A 12264-nucleotide genomic window follows, 5' to 3' on the forward strand; every position below is an offset into this window, starting at 1 on the left:
AGCAGAGGAGTCTGGGAGAGTTGCTGACGGAGCAGTAAGGAACCCCTCTCTCAAATTAAGTCAAGCCCTATCTCTACAGTCTAAAAAATTCCAGCACAAGAGATAGTGAATGTCCATCGGAAAGAACCTTAGGAGAAACTCATGGATTTCTGGAAGATGGATTATAGATTTAAAAAATGAAAATTGTCTCCAGCAAATGCAGTTACATGGACTTCAATTCAACTTCCGGATTTTAAAGGAACCACGCAGAAGCAAAAAAACAGTAAATGCTGGGAAATTAGAATACTGGTCTGAACTGGTCTTGTATACCTTAAAATGGAACACTGGTAAAACTGGGAAATAAGAGTACTGGTCTGAATGTTTTTTCCTTCTTGGCAGTTAACTTAAAACAGCTGCAACGTTCAACAATCCATGCCTCAAGGACAAGCAAAGGACTTAACTGTATATTCTTTTGACTTTTTATTTGGCCTCTAACTTCCCTTACTTCCGATACTTGTGTGCGTGCAACACTGTGTCTTTTATTATTTTTCTCCCTCAGGTTTAATAGCTAATAAACTTGCTCTTTCTTTGACTCGATAAAATCTCGTGATTGGCTCCTCATTGTTCACTGCATAGAGAGTAAAAAATAAATTTGGGATTTGGAAAACACATCCATGGGGAAAAGAAATTTAAAAACTTTTGTGGTGACCAACCAAGGAGGCTGAATAGAGGGGAGCCAGTTCATTCCTCCTCCTCACCTGGTCATAACATTATGGGAGATTTGTTATGCATAAATTGGTTACTGGTGCATTTAGTCACATGGCAACAATGGAAACATATCCAAAACATTTTTTTGGAAGTGAAATGTCCTAAGACATTCTGGGAGTCAAGATAAGGTGCATATAAATGCAATTTATAAACTTTTTAAAGCAGAATCTAAGATTTAGAATATATAGACCTTTTGGAAATCCACATGTTGCTATACTTTTAGAATAAAAAAGCGTTGGAAAATAACCAATTTTTCCCTGGGCATCTTGTTTTATAACTGATCTATAAAGCTGAATTGAAAACTTTATTCAGCCAATGAGTTAACTTTGATTTTAATAGTCCAAGGTACTTTGCTGTTTACAAATTAGGGTGTAGTTATATCGGTTCAATAACCCAGAAACTACTTTAAGACAAATATTGACATTCTACTCACAAAAAGAGATTTTCCATAATATAATTATAGTCGGGTTGACTGCTCTCTGGCAGGAAACATGCTGCAAACACAATGATGGCATTGAGTCCGTCGCTATAGTAGCCTGAGAAAAACAAGAAAGCATTTGTTTAAAATTGTGCACTGCCAACAGAATTACCTAGAATTTTTTTAGCATTGCAAGGGCACAAGAAATCTAGTAGTGTGACAGCAGCTCAAGCTTCTTTCTTACACTCAGAAGAGCATTAAGAGCCAATCTGTCACCAGTTGTAGAGTAAACACTGTTAAATAAGTTCTGAATCTGTATTGTTTCAGTTGTATAATTTATTTCTTTATATGCGGTTGTAAAAAGAAATGAATGTACACATGTTCTGAAATCTGAAATTCTGTTTACAATGACTTGATTTGGAAATTCAAATAGGCTGAATAGGGCCATGAAACTGCACCATGGAAATAGTGAAAAAATTAAATCCAAATTTTCAAATAAGTTAGTCTGTAGGTTTGTTCATTTCAAAAACAGTGGATGGAATAGAAATATTTGATTTCTTAGGAGATCAGTTGAAGGAATTTCTATGTATTGAATGTTTTTTTTATCATTGAGACTTTTTTTGGCTTAAAATGGTGATGTCTTTTATTTTATGTCAGCATGGCATGGCTCCTGAGGTTTGCTCATGCAGGGTGTAAGGGCAAAGGGTGGTGGGTAGGGGCATGGGTTGGTATGAGTTGGCACTAAATTGGCATAGGTGTTATAAAGAGCCATAGAGCTGGGTAAAAGGTCATGTGTTGGCATAGGAGGTTATGAGGTGGCCATGGGGTTGGGTAGGGGGAGCATGAGGTGGCGTAGGTAGGCATAGATGGGGCATGGGGGTGAGGGTTAGAGGGTGGTTTTTTGTTTTAATCATTTTTTAAATGAAATTCAACAAAGTGCAGGAGCACAAAGGCAGGTCCTCTGCCCAACCCACCTTTGCACCCAACAGCCTCTGTACTTGTCCCTGGGGCGGTGGGCCCAACTTCTACTCCAGCCCGCCCCCCGCCCCCCGCCCCACCGAAACGAAAATCAGAACTGTGGGTGGCCATCGTTAAAGGTTTGCAGAGCCTGGAATTCTCCCATCTCTGTGCACCCAACCCAGCAGTGAAAATCTGGGCCCAAAATTAAATTTTCTGGGCAATTTTCACAGCTCTCATGTTATTCTTCTGAACAGTTTCTAAAATAATTTTCATGGCTTCACTCCACCCCTATCCCACCTCCATTAAAATCAATAACAATAGTTACTTTCCTGAATGGATGCCTATTTTCTCATCATTGCCAGGTAGAGTGGAAAACAATGATGTTGGTGACCTGGCAGCAGTGTGATTTCTCCAAGTATTTAAATAGAAAGCTGTTTTTTGTTCTGAAGAGTCATATTCGACTTGAAACATTAACTCTCTTTTTCTCTCTCACAGATGCTGTCGAACCTGCTGAATATTTTCAGCACTTCCTGCTATTATTTCAGATTTCCAGCACCTGCAGTATTTTGCCTTTATTGAAATAGAGAACTGTTTGTTTACCCTCATAAGAAAAAAGACATGTCTGTGCAAGTATATCTGACGCTTTCCCCAAATGTTTAGATTATCATTTTATTGACAGAAGGGAGCTATTCTGCCCATCTTGACTGTGTATTTGTCTTTTTGAAAGAGCCATTTAATTAGTCCCATTTCAACATAATGGTATGTTGTATGTTAAGTCCCATGAAGATATCATGCAATGAATTAAACTGTTTCATTAAATTTAGTTAAATTTAATTAAAAATATAATTTAATTAAAATTAGACTGGAACAATGGGGCATAACCTTAAAATTAAGCTGTTCAGCAGTGATATCAGAAAGCACTTCTGCCCACAAAGGAATCTGGAACTCTCTCCACTAAAAAGCTGTCAAGGACAAATCAGTTGAAGCTTTACAAATGGAGATTGATACATTTTTGTCATATAAAGGGATTATGGGTTACAGAGCCAAGACAGGTAGATGAAGTTAAAATACAGATCAACCGTGTTCCAACTGAATGGTGGAACAGCCTTGAAGGGCTGAATAGCTAAGTCCTATTCCTACTTCTATATCTTCCCAGAAATACTCAGAATTCAATTGAGCAGGACACTACTTTAAACATTACTGCCAAAAGGAAACAATATCAACAAAAGCAACATTCCAAAACATTTATGGAAATATCCAGTGCATTGTTTTAAGGAAACAGATGGAATTGCAGCAGAATGAAAAGAAAGTGTTTTACTCACAGATGTTGGACACAGGAGGAAACTCTTTCGAGTTATCAACAGTCACAGATTGCAACTCTTTCGAGTACAATCACAGTTCTTGGTTTCTGGGAGTGGGACATGAACCCACAACCCTCTGATTCAAAGGCAAGGGTGCTATGAACTGAGCCACAGCTGAATGAAGGTGCAGTGACTGAAGTCATGGTAGATAACAATAAAACAGGCATGAGGTTGTCTAATTAATGGTCATTTCATTCTGAGATTACGGCATTTAAAAGTTTTCACAGGTGTTCACACAACTAAGAGCTGAAATTTATGAAGCACATCATGTCATATAACTTAACTGACTGCAACTTCTGTCAGTTTCATTTTCTTTTATTTTCTTGTTTATTGCTTCATCATTTAACAGAACATTTAAAACTGTCCTTTTAAACATGGATCAAATTTGGAAGCCAGAATTAGGGACTTCCTATTTATGTGAAACAGTAAATAAAACTATAAAGAAAACTATAAAGAATCATAATTGAAAGAACGGCCACTGGATGTCTCACTTCCAATTCACCACCATGATCACTGCAACATATTCCAATTGGACATGCAGGGACGTACAGAGGATGTTACTGACAGTGAGATCAGATTGCTGGATCATGTTTACTGTGTGTAACTTCAGTATTACAGTTGCAAGAAAATCTGGGCCATTATTTTATTTCATTTTTGTTACAGAAACAGCAATGAGATAAGATGTTTTTCTCTAGAATATTCCTTATTTAGCTGCTTAGTTCCATGGCTGCTCTCTATACATCTAGTCCATTAGAAATAACCTTCAGGATTTTCTATTCTCTTAACCCTAGTCCATTTTGCTGACATGTTTGAAGTGCTTAACTGGATCTGCAAAGAAGTGAGTCCCAACAATCAGCTTAGTCTCATAAGACTTTCTCAGAAATTCTGACCATGAAAATAAGCTTGAAATAAAGATTACTGCACTGTCAAGGCAAACAACTGAAAAATTTCCATGTTTTTGATCTCAATTTATCATAAGTATGAAAAAATGCAAATATATAGCTCAAGCTGTTAAAAAAATCAAGTTACTTGCGCAGTTCTAACAACTAAGAATGAGAGATCATGAATAATTATAAAGTCATGAAAGTATGAACGAGGTGTCAATTATGGCAATTTTAAATTCTTGGAATAAAATGTCATATGTGATAAATCTACTTTGCTCAGAATCTTAGGGAGAAAAATGAGTTGATTAGAAAGGCTAAGAACAGGCTAGTCACAAGTACAACACGAAACAGGCAATTTCATAGGTAACAAGCCCGAGAAGTAGATTTCAATTGCTCCTGTTCTTCTTTAAGGAATGCATAAGAAGCAGCTAAGTATGCTGGATGCAACAAAAACAAGAAGCCATGACAACATGCCAGCTGTTGTCTTAAAGACCTGTCCACCACAGTTAGCTATTCCAGTTTAACACTGGCATCTATGCAGCAATATGGAAAGTTGCCCAGGTATAGGTCCACAAAAAACAGGGTAAATCTAACAGGGCCAATAACTGCCCTGCCAGCTTGCTTCCAATCAGCAGTAAAGTGAAGGGAGGAGTCATTAATAGTACCATCAAGTGATACCTTCTCACCAGTTGCAGATGCAAGTTCCATCAAGAATCTCACAGCTTCAGATCACATCACAATTTTCTTCCAGTCTTTGAAACAAAAGCTGAATGCCAGAGAAGAGATGGGTGTAAAACTACCATTGAGGGCAATGTGGATTTCAATTGATTAAGGCATCAAGGATTCTTAGCAAAACTAAGGTGGAGCATCAAACAGAAATTCCTTTAATGACTAGAATCATACCTGATGCAAAGGAAGATCTTTGTGATTATTGGACAGTCCCAGGACACCACTGCAGGACTTCAGAAAAGCATCCTCAGCCCAACCATCTTCAGTTGTTTTGATGGTTTTCCCTGCATCATGAGAGCAAGAATGGTGCTGTTCCATGATGATTCCAGAGCACTCAGCTCAATTCACATTTCCTCCAATTATGAGTGGTCCATACCAATGTACATCAGGATCTGGACAAGATCCAAACTTGGCTGACAAGCTGCAGGTGCCATTTGTACCACGTAAATGCCAGGTAATAGTCATCTTCATTAAGAGAAAGATGAGCCATTATTCGTAGAACCATACGAAAAGTTATGGCACAAAGAGGCCATTCTGTAAACCGCTTTCCATTCACAAAAACATCCATTGACCTTTGTTTCCTGTTGCTAAGACAATTTTGGACCCAACTTGTCATATTCCCTTGTATCCAATGGCCTTTTATTTTTCTAACCAGTCTGCCATGTGGGACCTTGTCAAATGCCTTACTAAAACCCATTTAGACAGCATCCACTGCACTACCCTCATCAAGCCTCCTTGTTACTTCCTCAAAAAAAAATTGATTAAATTAGTAAGCATGACCTTTCCTTAAAACCATGCTGACTATCTCTGATTAATCCGTTCTTTTCTAAGTGACATTTTATCTTGTCTCTCAGAATTTATTCTAATAAATTGCCCGAAGTCTGACTGACCGGCTTACAATTTTTTTGGCCTATCCATCGCATCCTTTTTAAATAATGGTACAACGTTCGTAGACCTCCAATCTTCTGGTACCTCACCTGTATCTAGTGAGGATTGGAAAATGATCCTCAGAGAATCCACTATTTCCTTCCTGACTTCTTTTCACAACCTAGTCTACAATCCATCTGGCCCTGGTGATTTATTCACCTTCAAGGATGACAGTCTCTCCAGTACTTCCTCTCTCATTATGCTTACTGTATCTAATATTTCGTACTTCTCCTCATTAACTAGAATGTCTGCATCATCCCTCTCCTTTGTGAAGGCAGAGACAAAGTACTCATTAAGAACTCTGCCCATATCTTCTGCATCCACGCATCTTGTACATCTCTGATAGGCTCTACCCTTTCCTTAGTTATCCTCTTGCTCTTAATGTACTGATAAAATATCTTTGGGTTTTCCTTGATTTTATCTGCCAATATTTTTTCATATCCTCTCTTTGCTTTCCTAATTTCCTTTTTTACTTCACCCTTGTACTTTCCATTCTCCTTTAGGCTTTCTACAGTATAAGATTTTTGTGACTGTCATAGCTTTCTTTTTCTGCTTTATCTTACCCTCTATGCTTTCAGATAACCAGAGGGCTCTAGATTTAACAGTACCACCCTTTTTCTTTGTGGGGACATGTCTATGTCATGAGAATATAATAATTTTCATAATTATTTTCTGGTTTATTGTGAAGTAGGTTTATGGAGTAAATATAGTTAGGTCTGTCTGTGTGTGATTTAATTACATATGAAGTCAAGTAGACAGCCAGCTTTGACTCATCAAAAGAAGCTAGGTGCTTGACATGCTAATGAGTGAACATGGACGCTGGCTAAGCATGTAAGGTGTGAAAGGAACTTGCATTTTTAGTTAGATGAAGGTGGATTTGGATTTCAAAGGAATCTCAGTCTGTTTACGAAGAGCGAGTCAAGCAAGCTAAGGAATGTGGTTTTTTTAATATACTGACAATATATAGTGACAACATGAAAGTTTTTATGTTATGAGGGAGATACAGTTTCAAAGACTTGTGAAACAATAAAATTTACATATTAAAAAGAGAAAAATATATAAAGGAGAATGAGGCTGTGTCAGAGGAAGGCATTGAAAGATCTAACGTTTGTGAAATAGCCTTAATGAAGAAAGTCATTTTGAATTCCACAGTCCAAGGTATTGTGTTAATTTGCTCCATCTGTTTAAAAGCTAAAAATTTATTTTTGGACCATTGCCTTAAAGGGGTGTAACTGGGAGTCAGGTTAATTAGGAATTTTAGGAGTTATTATATTAGTAATTTCTGGTCCTATGTATGTGCCTGAAATCTTTTCTTTTGTTAATAAATATTTTAATTTCGATTTTAAAAAAAAATCTCAAAGTCTTGTTGGACTTATTGGCCAGGATTTTACCGTTGGCGATTTGGGGGCAGGGCCCGCTCACCAACGGGAAAATGACACGAGATGATTCGGGAGGAACCCCCGAAGTCATCCCGGTCCCTTTAAATTTTCAGGAAGGCGGGCGGACAGCGAAATCAGCTGTTCGCCTGCCGACCTGTCAATGGCCACTCAAAATGGCGGTAGGCCCCGTTTCGGCGATGGAGTTCAGCTGTCCGCCCACCGCCGAACCGGTGGGGCCCGCCCGCCCACCCACCCACCAAGGGCAAAATTCTGCCCATTACTTCTGAATCAATTGCATGCATCTTGAAATAAATACAAATTGCAAAGCCGTTGTGATAGCGCGATCAAATTTCCCTCGTGGATTTCGTCCACCGGGCACACATCATCTGGTGCATCATAACAGTCTACACTGTGACCATAGAATCTCGCTTTTGAATGCCTTCCACTGATTGGACACGGATTTCTCTTCAAGTAGCTTTATTCAGTCCACTATCACCAGATCAATTCTCAGTTTTGTAAAATTTGTCTTCTCCCAATTTAGAACTTTTACTCCTATCTTTGTCCTTTTCCATAATGATGCTAAATCTAATTGTCTTATGGTCACTATCTCCAAAATGGTCACCCACTGCAACTTCATCCACTTGTCCTGTTTCATTTCCTAAGGCCGGGATTTTCTGCTCCCGTTCGTGGCACGCATCACAGTGAGTGGGAGTGGAAAATATTGCGAGAAGGCCAAAAAAGCCAGTGTCATAAAACCAGTTCGTGATTGTGTGCTGCAGCCTTCAATGGTGGGCCGCGTTTCCCATTGTGGTACATTGGGAACATCATTTCAATATATTTGCATTTCATTATAAGGACTCCTCACCAGAATCGTCCCCTCATGCTGGATCATCAGGGCACGCAGCATGCAATTAGAACAACGTGTTTCACAACGGTATATAAGTAACATGCTTCTGGCGACCTGCACTTTGCTCGTGACTTCGAGGTTCATTCACCTAACTTGCATCGCACAGCACTTGTGGTACTCAACATCAGGCTTCACAGGCAGCAGCACATCGCTTTCAGGGGGTTGTCACAGGCAGGTTTCTACCTACCAGACCAGCGGTGAGGTGGGGGTGTTTTTTGATGGGCTGCAGGGTTAGAGCTCAACTGGGAAAGGGGAGAAACTGGCCTGAGGCAAGGGAAGGGGTTGCAGGGCAAGGCTTCCACTGGGGAAGGGGCTGAAAGGCTAGGATTCCACTGGGAAGGGGAGAAACTGGCCTGTGGCATGAGAAAGGGCTGCAGAGCAAGGGCTCTCCGATGGAGGGTAAGAGTGGGGAAGGTTGCACTCAGACACATGAACTGAGGCGGGGGTGGGTGCAGACGGTTAGTGTCCTCAACAACAGGATGGGGCGAGAGTATGTTAAAGACTGACATAACCACTTGGGGCCAGAATGGGAGGGGTGCTTAGTGAAGAAGCTCTTCAGTTTACATTGTTGAGCTTGCAAAAACGGTCCTTGTCTCACTCCAGGGAGAGCACAGTCTCAGTCCAGTCTCAGTTGTGCCCAGCATGTTGTGCACAGGTCGAAACATCATGCACCTCGGTCTGTGGGGTTTCTGGCATCGTACTAGGCCGCAGATGGCACACAATCAGGGAGGCATCTGCAGCCTACAGATGGGGAGAAGGTATTGTGGGGGTATCCAAAGGTGTTGGTGGGGGGGGGGAAGGTGGGTATATGTTTAACTATGTAAATGACCTCAAGATTTCAAGATGGGGAGGGTTGAGGTCTACAAGGGGTACAGGCCCATCCACATTAAAATGTTCTGGGCTTAACAAACCGATATCCACCACAATCACCGTGGGATTAAGGAATATAGGGGGAAAATTAAGAGGTCTTTGACAGATGGAAACCTGCACATTAAGCTCCTCCAGGACGATGGGAGGGGTTCCATACTCACACAGGGAAGGCCCAAGCTGATCTCGTGCTGAGAGTTGTACACCACCATCTTCCAACCTGCAGCGATGGTGCAGTGCAAAATTAAAATGAGGAGAAACTGTTGGGGAGGGCTCTGCGGGCGGATTGGAGGGCAGGTGCATGCACTGGTTGAAGGGGAGGAGGTGGCATTAGAGGGGCACTCAACTGAACTGTGCATTCCAAAATGAGGAGGAATGTACAGCTGAGACATGTTAGGACACGACAATGCAGTGAATCAAGAAAATGAAACAATGATGCTCAGTCATGCAAGAATAATCCAGAAAAGCGGCACTAATCGATCTCCTCGTATTTAGCCCATGTTTGCAGCATGGAAATTCCCCAGAGCAATAACGAACTCCAGAGCAATTGGGCAGCTGGATGAGCTGCAGATGCGTGTTAGAATCGTGGCGCTGGCAGGTTCATAGCAGAGACGAATTCACAGGTTCACAGCAACCCCCACCCCCCCCATCAAATAATTCTCCTTACTAGGACATGAAGCTGCACATCCAAGCATCTGGCCAAAGCAGTTGGTCATGTAAAGGGGGAATGGGGTCTGGAAAGAGCACCTTTAAATGCACCATGCACTGGCCAGGATTTCAGGGGCAAACAGTTGCCAACACTGGAACAAAGCCCTTGAACCCACATTTTCTGTCAATAACTTGTCAGTGATAGGACCTTTGGAGGCTGATGCTGACTAATGTTTGTTTCTCTTAATACTGCAGAGGGGAGGAGACCATCAGGAATATGCAGCGTGGATTTTTTTTATTCATTCATTCATGGAATGTGGGTGTCACTGGCTGGGCCAGCGTTTATCGCCCACTCCTAATTGCCCTTGAGAAGGTGGTGGTGAGCTGCCTTCTTGAACTGCTGTTGTCCATGTGGTGTGGGTATACACACAGTGCTGTCAGAAAGGGAGTTCCAGGATTCTGACCAATGACTGAAGGAACGGCGATATATTTCCAAGTCAGGATGGCGAGTAGCTTGGAGGGGAACTTCCAGATGGTGGTGTTCCCATGTGTCTGCTGTCCTTGCCCTTCTAGATGGTAGGCTTGGAAGGTGCTGTCTAAACAAACTTGGTGGGTTCCTGCAGTGCATCTTGTAGATGGTACACACTGCTGCCACTGTGCGTTGGTGGAAGAGGGACTGGATGTTTGTGGATGGTGTGCCAATCAAGCGTGCTGCTTTGTCCAGGATGGTGTCAAGCTTCTTGAGTGTTGTTGGAGCTGCACTCATCCAAGCAAATGGAGGCTACTTCACACTCCTGTCTTGTGCCTTGTAGATGGTGGACAGGCTTTGGGGAGTCAAGAGGTGAGTTACTTGCTGCAGGATTCCTAGCCTGTGATCTGCTCTTATAGCCACAGTATTTATATAGCTAGTCCAATTCAGTTTATGGTCAATGGTAAACCGTAGGATGTTGATAGTGGGTGATTCAGTGATGGTAATGTCATTGAATGTCTAGGGGTGATGGTTAGATTCTCTCTTGTTGGTAATAGTCATTGCCCGGCACTTGTGTGGCATGAATGTTACTTACCACTTGTCAGCCCAAGTCTGGATATTGTCCAGGTCTTGCTGCATTTGGACATGGGCTGCAAAAGTATTTGAGGAATCGCTAATAGTGCTCAATATCATGCAATTATCAGCAAACATCCCAACTTCTGACCTTATGATGGAAGGAAGGTCATTGATGAAACACCTGAAGATGGTTGGGCCCAGGGCACTACGCTGAGGAACACCTGCAGCCATGTCCCTGAACTGAGACGATTGCCCTCCAACAAACACAACCATCTTCCTTTGTGCTAGGTATGACTCTAACCAGCAGAGAGTTTTCCCCTTGATTCCCATTGATTCCAGTTTTGCTAGAGCTCCTTGGTGCCACACTCGATCAAATGAGGCCTTGATGTCAAGGGCAGTCACTCTCACCTCACCTCTGGAGTTCAGCTCTTTTGGCCATGTTTGGACCAAGGCTGTAATGAGGTCAGGAGCTGAGTTGCTCTGGCGGAACCCCAACTAAGCGTCAGTGAGCAGATTATTGCTAAGCAAGTGCCGCTCGATAGCACTGACGATGACCACTTTCATCACTTTCATCGAGAATAGACTGATGGGGCGGTAATTGCCCGTGTTGGATTTGTCCTGCTTTTTGTGTACAGGACATACCTTGGCAACTTTCCACATTGCTGGGTAGATGCCAGTGTTGCAGCTGTACTGCAACAGCTTGGCTAGAGCTGTGTCAACTTCTGGAGCACAAGTCTTTGGTAATATTGCCAGAATATTGTCAGGGCCCATAGCCTTTGCAATATCCAGTGCCTTCAGCCATTTCTTGATATCATGTGGAGTGAATAAAATTGGTTGGAGACTGACATATGTGATCATGAAGACTTTTGGAGGAGGCCGAGATGGATCATCCACTCAGCACTTTTGTTGCAAACACTTCAGCCTCATCTTTTGCACTGATGTGCTGGGCTCCCCCATTATTGAGGATGGGGACATTTGTGGAGCCTCCTCCTCCAGTGAGTTGTTTAATTGTCCACCACCATTCCTGACTGGACGTGGCAGGACTACACAGCTTAGATCTGATCCGTTGGTTGTGGAATTGCTTAGCTCTGTTGCTTGCTGCTTATGATGTTTGGCATGGAAGTAGTCCTGTGTTGTAGCTTAACCAGGCTGGCATCTCATTTTTAGGTATGCCTGGCGCTGCTCCTGGCATGCCCTCCTGCACTCTTCATTGAAGCAGAGTTGATCCCCTGGCTTGGTGGTAATGGCAGAGTGGGGTATATGCTGGGCCATGAGGTCCCAGATTGTAATTGAGTACAATTCTGCTGCTGCTGATGGCCTACTGGATGTCCAGTCTTGAGTTGCTAGGTTGGTTCGAAACCTATCCCATGTAACACGATGGTAGTAACACAC

The 12264-nt window shown here is 42.0% G+C and overlaps 1 protein-coding gene across 13 annotated transcripts in view; it reads right to left on the minus strand.

Moving 5' to 3' along the window:
* The window catches only part of LOC144696100 (protein prune homolog 2-like), a 508829-nt gene that overhangs the window by 48664 nt on the left and 447901 nt on the right, over nt 1-12264 (minus strand). For all 13 annotated transcript variants that reach the window (XM_078567388.1, XM_078567379.1, XM_078567368.1 and 10 more), the window contains one exon: nt 1181-1283. In XM_078567388.1, coding sequence (XP_078423514.1) covers nt 1181-1283 — 103 coding nt within the window. The remainder of the gene's footprint in view (nt 1-1180; nt 1284-12264) is intronic.

This window comes from Cetorhinus maximus, chromosome 2, assembly GCF_964194155.1.
Source record: "Cetorhinus maximus chromosome 2, sCetMax3.hap1.1, whole genome shotgun sequence".
NCBI classification, from domain to species: Eukaryota; Metazoa; Chordata; class Chondrichthyes; order Lamniformes; family Cetorhinidae; genus Cetorhinus; species Cetorhinus maximus.